Source organism: Sebastes fasciatus, chromosome 8, assembly GCF_043250625.1.
Source record: "Sebastes fasciatus isolate fSebFas1 chromosome 8, fSebFas1.pri, whole genome shotgun sequence".
NCBI lineage: Eukaryota > Metazoa > Chordata > Actinopteri > Perciformes > Sebastidae > Sebastes > Sebastes fasciatus.
In genome coordinates this window covers 34418829-34438416 of record NC_133802.1, presented here as the reverse complement: position 1 = coordinate 34438416, position 19588 = coordinate 34418829, and the positions used below count along the sequence as shown (strand labels likewise).

At 39.1% G+C, this 19588-nt stretch overlaps 1 protein-coding gene across 5 annotated transcripts in view; it reads right to left on the bottom strand.

Annotated features, from left to right (window-relative positions):
• ubr4 (ubiquitin protein ligase E3 component n-recognin 4) overlaps positions 1-19588 on the bottom strand; it is a 79235-nt gene extending 59647 nt beyond the window's left edge. For 3 of the 5 annotated variants that reach the window (XM_074642647.1, XM_074642650.1, XM_074642648.1), the window contains exons 1-21: positions 19429-19588; positions 13144-13241; positions 12925-13028; positions 12548-12677; positions 12196-12341; positions 11877-11976; positions 11221-11362; positions 10365-10489; positions 9962-10086; positions 9241-9300; positions 8958-9148; positions 8583-8691; positions 7921-8073; positions 7524-7641; positions 6599-6640; positions 2414-2601; positions 2117-2273; positions 1893-1978; positions 1607-1776; positions 833-1112; positions 287-419 (exon numbers count right to left, since the gene is read on the bottom strand). In XM_074642647.1, coding sequence (XP_074498748.1) covers positions 287-419; positions 833-1112; positions 1607-1776; positions 1893-1978; positions 2117-2273; positions 2414-2601; positions 6599-6640; positions 7524-7641; positions 7921-8073; positions 8583-8691; positions 8958-9148; positions 9241-9300; positions 9962-10086; positions 10365-10489; positions 11221-11362; positions 11877-11976; positions 12196-12341; positions 12548-12677; positions 12925-13028; positions 13144-13241; positions 19429-19553 — 2782 coding nt within the window. In that variant the 5' untranslated portion in view covers positions 19554-19588. The remainder of the gene's footprint in view (positions 1-286; positions 420-832; positions 1113-1606; positions 1777-1892; positions 1979-2116; positions 2274-2413; positions 2602-6598; positions 6641-7523; positions 7642-7920; positions 8074-8582; positions 8692-8957; positions 9149-9240; positions 9301-9961; positions 10087-10364; positions 10490-11220; positions 11363-11876; positions 11977-12195; positions 12342-12547; positions 12678-12924; positions 13029-13143; positions 13242-19428) is intronic. The other 2 variants (XM_074642649.1, XM_074642651.1) reach the window with 2 other exon arrangements.

The window sequence follows — 19588 nt, the reverse complement described above, 5'->3', positions numbered from 1 at the left end:
CTAACACTAACAACAGTGTTCAGCGAACGATAGCAGACTCAGGAACAGTTAGTCACAGTTAGGAACAGTTAGTTACCAGATGAGATAAGATGTAAGTTGGGAGATCAATGCCACCAAGGTGAATAATTTGAACAACCACAGACTTTGGCGATCTGTGCACAAATAATCTTTCTTTATGCTAAAAATAAAAAAGTATGTGGTTGTGCAGAAAACAGTCCAAGCAACTGGTGAAGTTTTGTACCTACTGTCATGCTCTAAAAAAGTACATTTCCATCATTGGTCCTACCTGTTGAACAGTGTTTGGCCCAGTTCTCCTCCACCTCTTTGAATCCGTAGTAAAGTGGGAGGCCGCTGCGTTTGCCACCGTCCTGAACAGAAGTCGGTCCGGTGGATGGCGGGGTCAGGAGGTTATACTGCACCTATAAATAATATTCATGATAGAGAGAAGCTAAATTCCCAGTGCTACACACACACACACACACACATATAGTCAAAGATTCAGCATTAGAATAAAGATGATTTATACTGCCACTTCATTTGGCTGTTACCTCCTGTAGGTGGGGTAATCAAATCAAAATAGAAATATGTGAATCTGTGGTATTATCAAGATGTGAAGCCAAAAGCTGCTCCAAAGGAATTCACTTGGAAAGTGACTGTGAGGATATTCTGATTCTCAAATGAGCCTTCTGTAATACTCAGGATGGGATTGTTAAGGTTGTTCTGGATAGGCGGACTATTAAATTGCATTCGCTGGACAGTATTTTACTTGATAAGTATAAAAATAAAGTACACAAACCACCACAACCACCATTAAAATAAATAAACAATGAACCTGTTCAAAGAGGTACAAGGGCGCCCTGGAGTAGTGGCGCAGCAGGTAGTCAAAAACCAGACACAGGCGTGCCAGGTTGAGGGGCACGGCCTTCAGCTGGGAGTCTTTGCTCTGTGCCACTTCAGTGATGGCTTGGGTGACCAGGGTCAGGACTGACCGCCGACCGCGCTCTGACAGGTTGTGGAAAAGGAGCAGCAGGAGCTGGAGGTGCTCGACGTTGAGGTCGTCTTCTCCTTGCACAGAACTCTGGATGGTGTGCTGCTTCAGCGTTCCCAAAAATCTACGAGAGCAGGAAAGGAAAGGCAGCGGAAACTAAAATAAACTGTGGTCAAATGTAAGTTTCAACTAGGGATGTCACGAGACACGATACTTTGGTAGCAAGTTGATGCCAAAATTCAGAAAACTCGTTGCTCGTTTTTCTACTGTACTGCAGGTACCGTCAGGGCTCGAGACTAACGGCATCCCGTTGTCCCGGGGACGATAGAAAATGTGTTTGGGACGAAGTAAACTCACTATCGATGCATTCAGGGGACGCACCCTATTTTGTCCCAGAGAATGCTACATTACGAAAAACAAATCTGTGTTGAAATCGGCAGAACGATAGCTAGTTATCGTTAGCCGTTAGCTCCGTGCAGGACTGTGCTGCTTAACGGCTGCTAACAGCTAACGTTAACGAGCTCTCGTCCTGCTGACTCAACACGGGAGGTGCCATTGATTTACATTATGATGCGTTCATACATATGACCCAGACGAGAATTGCAATGGTTGCCATACCTTTCCCAGACTTTCATACACTCGGGTACATCTGGCTCTCCTTGCACGCTTGCTTTGTGCTGCCATATGAGGAGAAGTCTGGAGAGCACCGATAGTGACTGAGGGTGAATGTACAGAGGCCAGGGACCCTCTGAAAAGGGCGCAACACCCAACTGCTGAAGAAGGGTGCTCTGGGAATTAGAAGAGATACAATGATAAGTTTGTGACATTGAATAAACAATGTATAAATAATAGGCTCATTAATATAATTTACTGGCAGATATTTTAATAAAGAAATGCCTCTCACCTGCAGAGCCGGGACTGGAAGATCTGATGTTACCAGGGTGTGGTTGAAGTGATACAGAGCCAAAGAAAAGGCTTCATCTGAGGAGCCTGAGGAGAACAAAATGCATTAATCCTAACAGCATGCATTGCTGTCTACAAGTACGGGATACATCCTTCATTAGTTACCAAGCCAAAAAAAGGAAATTCAGTAATTTTCATGATAAGCAGTAATTTCTTCCGGCGTACCTTTGACATCTTTGTCCACATCTTTGATGATGCTGGCTAGTGTAGCCATGTGCTGCTCTGTAAGAGACACGCTCAGGTAGTTGCGGATGAAGTTGTTCCTGGACTTGAGCATTGAGGTGGTGATGAAGTTCAGAATGCTGGAGGCTAAACTGAGGAACTAAAGGAGCAAAAGTTCAAACCGAAAAACTTCTGTTAGTAGAGACATAACGACGAGTATGCTAGCATTAAAAAATAATAATACATGTGCTGTTTACGCTGGACTTAATGCCGCAATCAAAAATCAAAATCAGTCCTCACCAGTTCTGGGTCTTTGCGGCCGGCTAAAATGTTGCCGTTCTCGCTCGGATTCTGCTTGCTGGGGCTCTTCAGTCTGGGAGAGGTCTCCAGAGGCGGTGGGGGTGGAGGCGGTGGGGGGGCAACTTTGTCTTTGGTGGGCGAAATTGTCTCTTCAAACCAAAGCCCCAAGATGGGTTCACTGTCATCATCTGCAGAGAAAGACAAATAATGTATATGAATTTCTTAGAGTGGAGAAATGAGAAATGTCCCAAGACTTGACAGGATGTTGGTGGAGTGGTAGTGGCGTGACCAAACTAGTGACACCTACGACACAGTGCAGGCGGTGGACACGAGTCAAAGACTGCAGTAAATAGTGAACATGTAGTGACATCCTGGTTGGTGAATATCCACTTAAAGAACAATACTATAGAATGATTCTTCTGAGGAGGTTTTTCTCAAAAGACATCATGGCAATAAAGAATTTATGTATTACTTTTCCATTTGTATTTAATACACTTGCCATTAAAACAGGTAGTGAAATGATGATGGCAGAGCTCATGCTGTAGTGTTCCCCTATGTCACCCTAGTTGCTAAAAAAATAAAATAAAAAGCCAATCTTCTACAGTGTTGCATGCTCTCATAGCTAATATCCTTCCTCAAGTAACCTGCTATTATTATTATTATTATTATTATGGGCACTAAATGTTTTCAGATTTGGGTAGCTTCAACAGAATCCAGAATTATGGACATTGGACATAAAAACTAAAAGTTGGTTTCTTTTCATAAATTATATTAAAAATATAAGAGTTTAAATAGCAGGCAAAGTTGAGTTCATAGCTGCCTTTGTGTGTGTGTATATTCATACAAGCTATTGGCAACAAGGAGAGAGACAGACAATGCTATTCAGGTTGGCCAAACGTGTTTGTACTCTCTAATGGGAGCTGTACAGTATCTGCTGAACGGAGAACACATCGCTGCAGCATTATTCCCGAGCAGAAAGCAACAGGTCAGGTTACAACCAACAGGTCACAGGCGTTAGATACATTTACTTTTTTATGCACTAGCAACATGCATCAGCTACAACAAATTTTAATTCTAAATCAAGTTTAACAGAATTTGATATGTTTAAATTTTGTGCGCTCTTTACATTTTTAAGCACTGGATTAAATAATATCTTGGTGTAATAATACGAGTTTGACTCGTCACATGGCCAACCATCTATCTTTAGCGGTTTGTTAGAACGGTTATTTAAGCTTATTTTTCGGTTTATTTTACCGCCTCGGTTGAGGTTCCAGGCGAGCTGAGCCGATACTAGAAGGTGGAGTTAAAACACTGCAGACCACCGATTGGCCAGAGAGAATCGTCACTAGTACGACACGGACACATCCTGCACAAACCCGCTGTTTTTTAAATAGCCAAGGTTCTGTCAAAAGCAACCACAATTTTGAATTCACTAGACCCAGATTAAAAAAAACGACAGCTCACAAAAACCACACACTATTTACACCACGGCGTACGATTGACTAATTCTATGTTTGGTTGCTGATGAAATAATTCAGCGAGTGTCCCGTTGAAGGTGACGTCACAGCAGTTTTTTTACGCGCCGTCGCTACGACGCTCAGCTGAGAATCCAGCCTACATCGAGGGGGTCCTATCAGCAGTGGAAACACAGCAGAGAGAAAAGAACCTGGTACCAAAAGTGAGTCGAGCAGAGCCGTGCCATGTTGAATGTCTAATAACAAAGTCCTGTGATTCCATCTCATTGACTATTTATTGTAAATCACTTTATTTGCTCTGAACTGATGCAAAAACAACAACTACCAAATTAATATTAAGTCTGTCTTCTTCAACAATGAAGACTGGAATTTAAATATACTTTTTTCATCGAAGAGCATATGCAAAGAAATCATGTAAATGTCTTTCTTCAATTTGACTGCTTCCCTCTCCTGGTGCTCAACAATAGGTTCTTTGATTTGCTGCCACAAAAGGTTTCAACTACCTCTTAGCCAGAACTCAGAGCTGCCCCTCAGATATGGAACATTTCATCATAGCCCACTTTGATTCTATGTGCCAACCTCTTATGTTGGGACACAGGAAGAATTCCTCTGGAGGAGAGATTTTAAGACCTGGCAGATAGGTGCCTCTGTCGGTTCTTAGTTCACCCTCACAACACGACCGGATTTAAAGCATCTGTCTGGCATCCTCACAACCCGCCACCTGATCCAACTCAAAAAGCAGCTCTGCTCTTCTCTTCATCTCAGTGTAAAACATCCGGACGTCAAATCTGATTATACGACTATAAAGTCAATCATCAATCTGGTGTTCTGCTACCAACAGTACATGACCACTACCTCAAGCAGTGACAGTCCATGATGACTAACAGAGAAGCACCACTAGGGTTCAGATCCGGCAGGCCATTCCTTCCAAATCAAACCCTTCTAGGTTTTTCCGTAATTTCCCACAATGTGCACTGAAGTCCTTCTCCAGGACCAGGACCCTTCCGGGGTAATCCGAGACCAGCCAAATACTCCAAGATACTGCTCGTCGTTTGGGCACAGAAAACTATGAAAGCCTTCCTCCACAGGCAGCTGCATAGAGTTGACACCCCTCCAACACAGCAGTTTATTTTTGAGTTTTCCCACACCCACCGAACGCCTCTCACACTAGACAACTCCAGGTTATTAACGAGTATCGCCCCAATCCTGGGTTTTGGTTCCAGAACCGGTTCTGTGTGTACAGCTGGAGTCCAACTACATCTAGTTTATCACTCGACACTCCGCACTAGCTCTGGCTCCTTCCCCACCAGAGAGGTTGCAGTCTAAAATATAGTTCTTAAAGCCAGGCGTTGGTCGACCAAACACACTGATCTCTCTCACACCTTTCCCTCTGAGTGGCGGCCCCACAAGGCTACCTACCTGTTTCAGTAGCTATGAATCAATTAAATATATATTTAAACAACATTAGACTTGAAAAGCATCTCACAGCAGACGTACCCAGTTGAAGTATCCACAGATTAATTCAAAAACAAGAAACAACTTTTTAAGTGTTAAAATAGAATATCACTTTAAGTTGATATTCACAGATGCATGCAACATACAAAAATCATAATGTTTCAGGTGACAGCAAGACGAAGTAGCGTAGTGTGTTTAAGCCCATAGTTTACAAGCACAACTTGAATTTATCGTATTCAAGAATAATACCACTGTTGTGACATGGGTCCTACATTATTTTTGTATATAGGACGTTATGGGACGATGACATGATTAAAGAAATAAAATAATAAGATCTAAGATAGGGCTAGGTCAGGGGTCAGCAACCTTTACTAAAAAGAAAATCTATCTTGAGCCGCAAAACAATTAAGCACTGCGATGAAGGTAACACAGTTTATAGTCTAAGTATATAGTATATAAGTCTAATGCAGTGAGGGCCAAAGAGACAATGTACTACGGAGTATTAGGGCCACATTGAGGGAAAAAATTCGAAGATTTACAGAATTAAGTCGTAATACTAAGAGAATAAAGTCATAACTTTACGAGAAAAAAAGTGAAAAATAAGGGGCTGAAGAGACGCATGTGGCTCCGGAGCTGCAGGTTGCTGACCCCTGGGCTAGGTAATATAACCACAAAATCAATACCACAAATATTTTCCTCAGTATTGATAAATTAATAAATGTAAAAAAAAAAAGGTTTCACTTTAACTACAATGTGATCTGTCTGACAAGTACGAGTCTGCATTAAATTATGGCAGGACAAGGCAGGGGCACAGACTGGATGACAAAGGGGTGAAAAGCTTCTGAAGAAAACTCAACGTACCAAGAGGAGCAAAATTTAGTCAGTGAGCTACTATAATTATCGGTATCAGTCATTTTTCCATTCATCATCCAGCACTAATCTAAGGTTATAATGCTTTTAAAACAATCATCAGCACCCATGTGTCAACACTGCTGGTATTATCCTTTGAACCACACTGAGCCACAGATGAATCTCTTTGACCAAACATCGTCATCATCATGTCAATTTCAGTAGAAGGAACCTTTCAGACTCGAGGCTGTTTTTGCCAAAGACTCTTCATCTGTGGCTCTGTCATTTACTAAGCTATTAGGGCGACAGCTCAGAGCCTAAAATTGTGAGACATACAATAACAAAATGAATCTAGGACAGTGAAGTGGACACCAAGTCTTTGACCTGAGGACAGAAAACTGCTGACCTGAGACACAAGCTGCACTTGTCTTCTCCTGTCTTCTCTCTGCTGAAATAGTAGACACTGTCAACTACACTGTCACATTGTGTGATGAAGGGACAGACATTTAAATGACATTACTGTGTGGGCGTGTGTGTGTGTGCATTTACCCTTCTCACTGCTGCCATAACCTGACTGACTGATCCACTGAGAGCTCACCTGTTTCACTGCTTCACTGATACAGCTCAGCACTGACACTAGCTCAGAGACCAAACACAAACATGTCTCTGCTTTCAGCAGCTGCATCCACACTGGATCATGGAGAGAGAAATCTGAGGCATACCTTGAAGGCATTACGCAAAGCTTCTGGGATATTGGTCAATCTACTCATTAAGTGATGAGCGTATAAATGTGCCTCCATCACACCTAGTTACATGATGCCCCGATCATACCTTCAATATACACTTTGTAATCCTAGCATTATCAAATACTACTAAATAAATGTGCCACTTTTAGCCAAATCATCATTTTATTAACAGTGTTAAGTTTGTATTTCACTTAATATCCCCAGTATCTCCATTTTGCTGCACTGCTTTTTTAAATATGTAATCTCAAATGTATATTATTTAATAAGAATGGTGTGGTAAATACACCAGCTGCCTTTTTCCCCCTATCATGTCAATCCAATTCCTCTACTCCTTTCAAGGTGAATAAAATGTTTAATTCTCCTGTCCTTTTGTGCTGTTGTTCCTATACTATCAACGCTGTGCAGAACAATATGTGCATTGTTTCAGGATTTAAGTAAAAAAAAGATGTCCAGACAACAGCCAGAGGTCTGATTTTTGCAAACCTAAAGCTGCTATGTGAGTGCATACTCTAGCATGAACATTCAGTTTTAAAGGAGGCTTTCTAAAGTGATGATGTAATGCTTGAATCCAGAATGATAAAGTACCTTGACTGCTGTCCTCCTCTGTGCTGCTGAAATCATCCTCATAGTAGGTGTTTGAATCTGTGGAAGCGCTGGCATCGCTGCTGACTGAGCCCTTCCTCTGGCGCTGGAGAACACAAGCCTGATGGAAGAGAAAACAACAACCGTCTTAATGATGATCACAGTTTTCAATCTTTCCATTACACTTGATTCACACTCTTTTCAATCAAACACAAATTATATTAACAAAGCAGTATGTAGAGGACAAAAACAGCAGCCAAAACGTTTCTCTTTTATAACATAACTGACAGCTGAACGGCATCTTTCGTCTGTTTTCGCACTTTTCTATTTGCAATGGTAAAATAATAATAACATAACTTGCAATTATACAAATTACAGGTATTTAAATATAAAAGTGCACCTTTTTGTAGGAAGTGGAGAGAAGGGTGAAGAGTAGATTGGTCAGGGGCACGGAGTCGATGAGCCTTTGGACCCTCTGGATGGAAGTGCTCTGTGCCATGATGTTGAGCTCGGCTGGCGGCCCGTCACTCGCCCAACCCTGCAGGAAACATGGCTTTCAAGAAATAGAAGGTTCCTGTTGCATGTTTGTTACACGTTTTTTTCTTGCATTTTTAGATGAGAACATGAATTTTTGAAAAATCATATTAGACAACATATAGAGCAATTGTTTTGTTTCTTATACAGCTACAGTGAATGAATAATAAATCAACTAATAATAAAGTTTGATAAACCTGTGTGTTAGCTTTTGTTCACAGTAAAACATTAGACATGATATGGCTAAAACAACTGAGAAGTCATACAGAATGAGAAGTCATGTAGAGAGCCTAACTGAGGCACAGGAAGTATTTTGGTTCTTCAAACAACAGGTTGACCGTTTGCATTTTATTCATTGTAATGTGTTCAGCAGAGGGTTTATGTCTACAATCACTACAATGACTTGAGCTTATACAGTATGCTGTGATATGTGACACTGGTCACAAGTTCAACAGTATTGACACATGTTGTAAATAATGGAAATTTTATTTAAATACAACAGATAGTAAAGTGTATTTAGTTTATTACTTCTCTTACCCGGTGTAGAGCCTCAACTTGCAGATCCTGGAAAAGCGAAGTCAAAAGTTTGATGGCGTGGTTTGCCAGGATAACGGACAAAACACCAAACCCTTGGTGTCTAAAGGAAAACCACAAAAAAGAAAAAATAATTAATGCACACAAATCACTTTTCAAGTGTGACCTTTATTCTTAAATGTAATAATAAAATAAACATTACGCATCAGTTATCAATTTATTAATGATTAAAAATGTTAGTATCCACTGCCCACACCTTCATTTACATTAAAAAAAATGCATAACTGATGACGATCAAAAAGATCAAACTGAGGACACAGTGACACTGGAAATATTAGATTGACTGATTTCATATTCATTGGAAATTACCCTTTGCCAGGACCAAGTTTAGGCGATCCTGCGCCATCCTTGGTGCGAGCAACAATGTCACGAACACGCAGGGCAGCCAGGGGATCCTTCTCCTTCCCTTTATCCGCCAGGGCGGTGGGGCTCAGGTTGAGAATCAGGTACAGGCTGTTTAAAAGGCACCAGGCTCCAAGCAGCTGGAAGTTCTGATAATGCTGTAGTTCACAAATGAAAAAAGTAAAAAAACGATCACCAATCAAAGAACATTGAACTTGTTATTCTTTTACTATTCAAGAATAGTACTCACCTCTCCTCCAGCTCTGCGGGAGTTGCTGATGGCTTGTCCAATCATTTCATAGATCTCCAGCTGTTGCCAACACAAATTTTGTACTTGTTACCATTTTAAATGTGCTGTATCTTGATAAGGTACGCATGCTGAAGGTACGCATGCTGGCACGGAGGTCCGTAGAAATAACTAAAAACCACGAGGAGACATTTGATGCAATGCCAATTTATGAGATGATAACCTCTACGTAGATCCTGTCACAATACAAATCTCTCTCCCCACAATTCTTTTATTATTTAAAGTCAGTAAACACGTAACTCTCTGGGCCTATAATAATAATAATTATTATAATAATAATAATAATACACTTATTTGTATAGCATCTTTCATACAAGAAATGCATCTTAAAGTGCTTAACAATAAATACATTACATGCACTGAGTATTTCACATGAAAATGAACATAAAACATATTAAAAACATTTAGACAGAAAATAAAACACATTATAAAAGATAAAACATAAAAGTAGTGACCTAAACAATCTGCTTAACACTAAACTGTGGGTTCCTTAGTCTACATCAGTGACCTAAACAGTTGCTAAACAGCAAACTGTTATAAACAAATATATAAAACTTGTGAGTAGCAACATACAAGTTAGTGAATAAAGTTTCAATGTGAAACCAGATTATGTCTCATAACCAACATGTGCATACAGTGAGATTGTTTTACTCTTAATACTCACACATTTCTGGACAATCGTGGCTGCGTCATTTTCATAGTCCTCCTCTTTAGTCCCAGTGGAGGCTGAGCGAAGCTGCAATCCGCTACCGACCTGCAGAATGGCCATGCAAGTGGCCACGCTCACACCTAAATGGGTAAAAATATGTTTGTTTGTTTTTATATTTACCTGCTTGACTCAATACTATAACATTCAGATGTTGATTAAAGAGGGGAGATAACCGTAGCGGTGCTAGTACATTCAAGCACATGTCGTACGGCTACACTGCTTTATGGTCTATTGTTTGGAGAATGAAACTGGTATCGCAATCGCGTTTTTACAGTTCCCCCTTGTTTGTTGAAGACTATAGCAGTTTGAGTTACTGGACAGTATAATTTTATTTTCCCTACAGAGAGTTATCACCTACCAGCATAGAGACAGCTCAAAGCCAGCACGGTCATATCCAGTAATCTCCCTGGTGTCAAGGGCTCCAGTACCGGCAGGGAAAGTGTGTCCAAAGCCATGGTTACGTCTATCACCAGTGAATGAAATCTGGGTTTGAAGTAAAGACAGTTAATTGAATGTTTGGGAGAAAAAAAGCTTTCCAAACACTAGTTATTGAATACACATGCAGAAACCTAAACAAATGATATTGCCCCTTCAAAACAAATCATAATATAACAATGTAAATGATACTAGAATTTGACATTAGAACATTTAACCTAATACAGGGGTCAGCAACCTTTACTATCAAAAGAGCCATTTTAGGCAAAAAAAAATTAAATAAGAAATCTGTCTGGAGCCACAAAACATTTGATCATTGTGATGAAGGTAACACAGTTTATAGTCTAAGTATATAGTATATAAGTCTAATGCAGTGAGGGCCAAAGTGTAAATGTACGACGGAGTATTAGGGCCACATTGACGGAAAAAAACATTTGAGATTTCCAGAATAAAGTCATAATATTACGAGAAAAAAGTCATAACTTTACGAGAAAAAGAAAATAACACGTAAAATTACTACTTTATAATATTATGACTTTATTTTCGTAATCTCAGATTTTTTTCCCCCCTCAATGTGGCCCTAATACTCCGTCGTACCGTCGTACCATAGACCTACAACAATGATAAATAAAAATGAAAATGTAAACAAAAAACAGTTATTCATTTCCATTTTTAAAAATCCACAAGGAGCCACTGGAGAGGAGCTGAAGAGATGCATGTGGCTCCGGAGCCACAGGTTGCAGACCCCTGACCTAATACATAAATAAAAAAAGAATTACCCATTGCGGACAGCAGTGGCATCAGCCACTGTGGCAGGCATGATAAAGAAAGAGTTGGCTGATACAGCATCCTGGAAACGGTTGATGTAGCGCAGAAAGTAGGGCAGGTTGAGGCACACTCGTAGCAACTTCTCAGACCCACCTGGAAATACAAATTATGGAAAAAAAAAAAAAAAGAAGATTATTAGCTCTAGTAGGAAAAGAACAAAAAACTAAAAGTGAAACATTAACACTGACGGTCATGTGGCATGAAAAGGTCGAGGGAAAATGCAGGATACTGCTGCAAGGTGATGCTTCACATTTAAAACACTGTGTGTCTGTGTTTGATAAATTCACTGACATCACAAGCAAATAGATTACACCGAGAGACCCTACAACTGACATTCAATTTGGAAATCACTTAGAAAACATAATGACAAATGAGTGAACACTTCAAAGCTGTATTGGAAAAAGTAATACTGTAAAGAAATGCATTTCCCTTTTACTGATATATACAAAATCAAATCAAATCATTTACCAAAAACAAAGATTTCAAATGTGTTTCAGCACAAACAGCCGGGATAAAACTTTTAAATCAAGACACGTAAATGGTAAAAGTGTTAACTTAAATGTTCATGAACCAAACAGCTCCTACAACAAAAGCAACAATTACTCACCAAGTTCCTGTAAGCTTGACACATTCTGAGAGACAAAGGCATTTTTCATTTTGGCCTGAATGGCTTGATCTGTGGTTTGGTCATCGCAATCACTCTCAGCCTATAATCGGAGAGAGATGGAAAAACATAACAATACAACTGTATGTTAATTTCAATTTTGAAATGTGGCAAATTATATTACAGGTTTAAAAAGTGAGTTTTATTTTTTAGTAAAAGCATTGATTAGAAGAAAGTTAAACAAGTTGTTGTGGTTAACTTATGCTGTGCATTACTGATGACGGTGGAGCGGGCAGCTGGAGGGCTGCTCTGTAACACTTACCTGCATGTGTGATGCTGACGGGGAGGCCAAGATGGTGGTAAGGTCAGGGTTAAAAACTGAAGTCAGTTGATTAAAGAAGTTCATTTGTACTTCTTTTTGTCGAAGCTCTGGGTTCACAGCACTGGGCAACTCCTTCTGATCTTCCACTATTAGATGAACAAGGAGGACAACATTTTTCACATACCTAAGCTTTGAAGATTTCTTGTTTTGTAAAATGGTCTGTGGTCAAATTTTCCACCACAGTATGCACAAATACCAACAATATCACTGAACAATAGGCTACACCAGTCAATATAGGAAACTAATGAACTAATAAAATAAATCGTAATCAGCTCAGTATCGTTTAACTTACCATCTGAAAGGGTCTTGACGGTTTGAGGCAACTTGGCAGATTTCATCATAGCAGTGAAAGTTATGATTTCTGTGCGATCCAGTCTGCTGCAGCCCGTGCAAAGTCCTTTTATTAGAAGAATCAGGTGTTTCTGAAGAAACATGAACAGTATAACTCAATTGAACTCGTGGGTTTATACAGTAAATAATGTCCTTTCAAACAGAAAACGTATACACGTGTCCAGACAAAGCAAGTTAATATCTAATTAACAAACTGCATCAAGACATACAGCAGCTACATTTGGTCTGTGGCTGGTCCTATTTCCTTAAAACTGACAAAAAATTTTAAATTGGATGCAGTCCCACATTACAATCTCCCATGCAGTTTGTTTCTCCCACCTGTGATACCGCACATGCCTCATCTGGGTTCTCCAAGCGCATCAATGAGAATTCAATCAATACTTTGCACGCTGAAGCAACCGACAGCAGCTGATTTCTCGGTACTAGAGAGACAGAGCAGAAACAATTTGCTGGCTGGAAGAAACACAACCTGTAACATTTAAACAGTTTGGCTGAATGGCGATCCATTACACTAAAGAGAAAATGACAGATACATACTTTGCCCACATACTGTGGTGATGTAGTGTGCAGAGAGTGCCACGAATGATGAGTAGAAAGGCTCATACTGTTTGTCGTGGCGAAGGATGTCAGATTCACTGCAAAGGACAAATGGAATATCTCATTAAACACTGTCAAATATGAATTTATGTAGAACATCTTTATTGCATTTTTCTTTCTGGAGAAGAGAGGTAGGAGAGAAAGAACAGACAGATGATAACATGTTGTTTGTATGAGATACGCTTTAGTCCAGTGAACTAAATACCACATATAACATTTAGCAATAACCTCCCAGACAGGGTTTGCCTAAAATACTGATCTAGAAGAAAAAACTATATAACTGATTAACACACCTGCAAATGTCATTATTAACAATGCGCCAATGATGATAAGTGAAATGGTGGGCCATTATGTTGGGTAGAGGTGTAAATCACAAGTTTCATCACGATATAATATTATATTGTTTCTTTGGACAACAATACAATATTTGCTGATATCACAAAGTCTGCCACATTCTGTTCAGGGGCCTGTGATTGATATGAGACTATATCATATGCCCATTTAACACAATCAGTTATATTGATATCAACTTACAAAAAAATAAATTAAAATATGATTTGACAATTATATTAATGAGCTCTTCCAGACATTTAAATGAAAAACAATCTATCCTTTTTAATAAAAAGAATAAATATAAAGTGGGAATTTACTAAATAAATTAAATATAATCTTAAAGATGCTGACATGTATCGATATTTTCACTTTGCATCGATGATATTGGATCGTTGATCACTGAATCGATATATTGATCCAGATTGATGTATTGTTACACCCCTAATGTTTGGTACTGTGTTACCTTTGGATTCATTTAGATTTTTGAGTCTGTTGCCTTCTTCCCCAGACAGGCCTAGAGAAAATATGAATAGGCACAGCTATATGTATTTCACAAACCATGATAGTTTGTTATTAATGAGTTTTGATAACTGTATTCTCACATAAATAACAAGAAAACACAACTGGCCAAGGCTGTCAGTATAGTGGCGTTTCATTGCGCATTGCAAACATAACGCCTTTGAGCACTCTGAGTATTATGCAGTCTTTTCTAAAACATCCGACGGATCTGCTTTTTGGCTACTTGCTGTTTGTCACCAGGGAAAACCAGTTTGTGTTTAATTATGCCGTTAAGCTTAGCCTATTCGGTGTCTGTAAAACACAGCTCTGATGTAATGTTTCTGCTGATGGACCTCAGCAGTGTCCTACACCATCTTTCCAGCACTGCCACTAACTGCCCAAGCCAAATGACACCTCTTCAATCTGTGATCTGATCACATGCTTCCAGACAGAAGAAAGGCAGTCTTTGTCAGTGGAGACTGACTTGTGTGGCCAATCAATTAGCATCATTAGCATCAATCCTTCACAGGGACATGATGAACCCTGTGTTTCTTTCCTTATCTATACGTCTATACTAGAGATTTCTTCTGCAGCCTCCAAGACATCAATCTGCTCAAGTGACAGTGCAAAACCACTTCAATGAGCCTCACTGTGACAATATGCAGTTCAAAGTATCCACAATCACCAATACAGCTAAATACATAGAAAACACCTCAGCTCTCTAAAAATTAGGGCTGACCCGAATGCTTTGAGGCTTCGACCATTGCCATGGTAATTGATCTCCAAATCAGTATGCAAATGCTTCAGTTTTTTTCAATATAAGTATGTAATAAAACAATCCCCAAATAGACCATGAAATAAGGAATAATCCCATAGCATTATTCATTATTGTAATTCAATATTATTATTAGTTATTCTCAGGCAGATATCGCAGTTTGTTGTGTGTACTGAAACAGGGGAGATGGAGACAGACAGACAGAAGAACATGTCAGCTTGCTGCACCGCACCGCGAAGCTTCCAATAGCTTCCAATATTTCTCACTGAAGCTTCGAAGCACAAAAAAAATTGTATATTCGGGACAGCCGTACTAAAAATTACAAAACACAATCTGCTTTTTCTCCAAGCTGCATCTTACCAGGTTGAAAGAAACGAAGGGTTCCCACCAAACACTTAGTCCAATCCATCTCTGAAAGACCCCATGATATTATGCCTGCTACTGTTTATTCCATCTTATTTCTTATTAATCAACCGGAACCGTTTCTGCTCTCTGTTGTGTTAAAATTAGGAATATGGTAAATAATGGAAAAGACCTCCATTTTTGCTTTTCATCATGACACAGTTCTCCTAATCGCACATCACTTGAAATGCACTGCTGAAGACACAGCACATGCTGACAACCAAACTTTCCAGATGTAAACAACATTTCTGTTAAAAATGTCAAACTACTCTTACAGCACTCACTCAGCATAATCCAACTCCAAAAAGGTTGTATGGTGAGAAGAACATTGCTGAAAAAATGCTTTAGATTTGATACTGTAGCTGAGTGAGCATCAGACTAGTCATTAGACATATCAAACCAATTGGAAACGAAACTAACAGACCTTGGTAGCAGTATTACTGCTTTTACTTGCAGGTTGCTTAGGAAAAAATGAAACCAAAAACATCACAGGAAGCTCTACATTTGAATACCCAGAGGGATCAGCTGATGTCACCACTGAAAAGGAGTGTCAGGTGACAACCTGGCTACTGTGTGGGTACTACTGACTATGATTACTAATTACTCTATGGTGATGTATGGATGGGTAGTTTGCTGAGCAAAATGTGCACATACTACTTAGTCTTACGAGACAATTGATGAAAGGTTCCTGTAGATAATTATGCCTAGGCCCAACACTCGTCTCCAAAAACAAGTTCCCCCTGTGTGACAGGCACTGCACCAGCTTCCTTGTAGTTTAGCACAACCGTGAGGGGTTTTCCTCAACACGTTTAGCTTAACAGGAAAGAAAATACGAGGAGTGTAAAAACAATGGACTTTAAATCTGGGGACTTATAATACACTGAATTTTCTTTTCAACCACAGAGGACAGAATTGTCCTTGAAAAAGACACAAAGGAAAACAAGTAAGTCTCTTTTGGTCAAGAGCAGGACACTTCCACCAAATATCAGTATAAATGAATATAGAACAAATAAAAATCTCTAAAAGTAATCCATGTGGATACTTTGTGTTTCTGTCTGTACAAATATAAACCACAGATTGCACTTAATTAGACAAATGAATCACAAACATTAAACAGAACATGTGTAAATAAGTGATGTAAGTGCTTCTAAGTTTGACTCTGCAATTTGAATTATGATATCAATGTATTCATATAGCCTAACTATCATCATTAATTTACACTGGCCATTGATGCTATTGTATAACGCTACAATATCAATATGAACATCTCAAACTTCAAAATAACTTAAATTATGCACTAATTGAAGGTTAATTTGTCTCTGTATATAATAAGGTAAATAGGAAGTGATAAGATATTTAGCCTTTCATTTAATTGCGAAGCAGACATATCGACAAGTTATCGTTTTATGATCAATACATTCACCACTTCATCAAAAATTTTTAGTAACGCTACCAGGTCCCCACCTACCTTCTAGCCCAACCACAGACACACAGCAGCTAACGTTAACCTGACTCTGTTGACATGCACAGAGTAGCTCAGCATACCAACCCAATCAAATTCAGCCAACTTAAAGGTCCCATATTGTAAAAAGTGAGATTTTCATGTCTTTTATATTATAAAGCAGGTTTAAAATTCTATAAAATATTGTGAAAGTATCAAAACACTCAATCCATGGAGAAACAAACAGCAGCCCGTATTCAGAAATTGTGCGTTTGAAACAAGCCGTTAGGATTTCTGTCCATTTGTGATGTCACAAATCTACAATATTTAGACCATTACACGGTTTTAAACGTAAACATTCTAAGTGTGTCCCAGTTTATTTGCTGGTTGCAGTGTATGTGAATGACACTAACTGACAGGATGTAAACATGGACCCGAGCTGTTTCCTAGCAACGCAACTCCGTTGAAATGCACTAAAAGGGAGCGTTTCCGGCGGCTGGTTAGCTCAGTCGGTAGAGCGAGCGCCCACGTATTGCCAAGGCTGTGTCCTAGCAAGCGGTGGACCAGGGTTCGAATCCGGCCTGTGGTCCTTTCCGCATGTCATTCCTCTCTCTCCCCCTTTCCAACACTCTATCCACTGTCCTATCAATAAAATGCTTGAAAAATCTCTCCAAAAAAATAACTTAAAAAAAAAAGGGAGCGTTTCGAACGGAGAACAGTTTTATTTCCTTGGGACCATTTTATATTACACAAAAAATAAATCTGTGTAATATTAATACACTGAATTTGAAATACATTTATCTGTGCAATATATCCTTGATGCAATCTATACCTCAAGTGCAACTTTGTTTACATTTTATTTATTACATCTACCCTACCTATTTTACAATTCCCTCTGTTTACATTACATCTATTTTTATATTTTATACTTCTAGTGTAACACTTCTGTTTATATTTATTTATTACATCTACTTTACCTGTTTTATTTACTTTATAACTATGTGTGTTTTACCTGTTAAATGTTTTATCTGCCTCGTCTTTAAAGTATTTGTTTTAAAGCACTGACCAGAAGTGGCAGCTGTGAATCTCGTTGTATTTAATACCATGACAATAAAGCTTTCTATTCTATTCCCTTATATTCAGACAGAGGGTGAATACAGGTATATTCAGACACAGTATGAAGAAAATAAAGTGTTTTTTTAACATTACAGCATGTAAACATGTTCTAGTAGAAACACAAAATACAAGTATGAACCCGAGAATGAGCTGATGTGGGAGCTTTAAGTTAGCTGATGTAGTGAGATGTCAGTCCAGCTGGAAGGCCTCGAACAGGTCGCTGTTAGCTGTTAGCTTGCTGGCTAATGTTTGTGTTAGCTAGCTAATGATGAAGCACATTTTCTAAACGTTCCACTGTGACGCCGTTTAACGACCTCACAGCAACACTAACACATTCAATAAACACATCAACCACTCATAAGTCCCGCCATGTTTCACACAGTTTATGAAGATAACAGCCAGTGTAAACAGCATTTAGTGTAAGTTAGCTGACGTTAGCATATTAGCTAACGTCAGCTACGATGCCAGAACAAGTTAAGCTCCAGTAGCCTGCTAGCATGTTAGCCGTTAGCCACGGCCTATGGAAGGAGGTGAGGACACGGGTCTTGGGAGTGGGATACAGCGCATGCGCAGTGTAACTTTTTTTTTTACTTATACAAAATACTTTATTTCAAAATGACAGTATCCATAGTAACAGCAGAAAACATTAAAAACATTTACATACCCCAAAATAGAACCATTTTGGGACAGAGTAAATTCAGTATTAAAGGAGGTATTAGGATGTATAATCATTAAGAAATGTTCCATTTTATACCTGGGTAATATAACTACAGTGGTGCTGAAGGAAGATCATTACTTGGTTAAAATCCTACGGCATCATCAATTGTAAACTGAACCCCTCGCTGCACTGTTGCAAGTTTCGTTGTTATATCTGTGTTTTTTTGTGTATGCAAAAAAGCAATAAAGACTAAAGTGAAAAAAAACAAAAAACATTTACATACAAAAGAAGCATAGCGAAAACATAAACAAAGAGCTGTGCCAAACATAAAAAGACAACAGAAATTAAACAAAACCAACATAAAATTAAAAAAAGACCCTGGACAGAAACATATTGATGGATGTTTTTGTTGTTGTTGTTTTGTTTTGAAAAAGAGAACTATATTAAAAATGAGATTCTACTTATAGGAAAAAATATTACCAAACAAACCAGCAAAAGATATTTTGAAATACTTATAAAAGGAGAAAAATATTGTGTAAAGGAATTTCAAGCCTAAAGATAATAATATGAAAAATAAAAAAAAGGTTAATTTCTTAAAACAAAGTTGTGACCCAAACCTCCAGATTATTTTTCATTTCGTTTTTCCTAGAGTGAAAGTATAACACTTCTTTAATTAAAACAACTTTAAATGCAATACCTGATGTTGTGACTGTATATTTTTAACTACCTGTATTCATACTTAAAGATAATCTATTCGTTAATAAAGTGGAACTGGAGCTGCCGGCCAGATTCTACTGCGCATGCGCATAACCCGCCAGCCCTATGACGCTAGACCCAGCCTTCTTGCCGTTAGCCTGCTAGCCGTTAGCTCAGCAGCTAACGTTTCCCCATCGAACTGAACCAGCCTGAGCTAACGTTAGCTAGCATGTTAGCCAGCTCACTCACGGCTGGTATTTATAGTACATTAAAGCCCTGCAGTTTATTGACATGTAGCCCGGTTACCTGTTGATGATAGAGCCGATGAGCTGAGGCAGCTCCTTCGTCTCAAAAGCCGTGTAGGAAGCTGAGAGAAGCGGCCGAACCGCAGCCGTCCACTCGGGTTCTCCATCTCCTCCGCTCGACGCCATCTTGATCCCACAGAACACTACCAGCTAGCTGTACT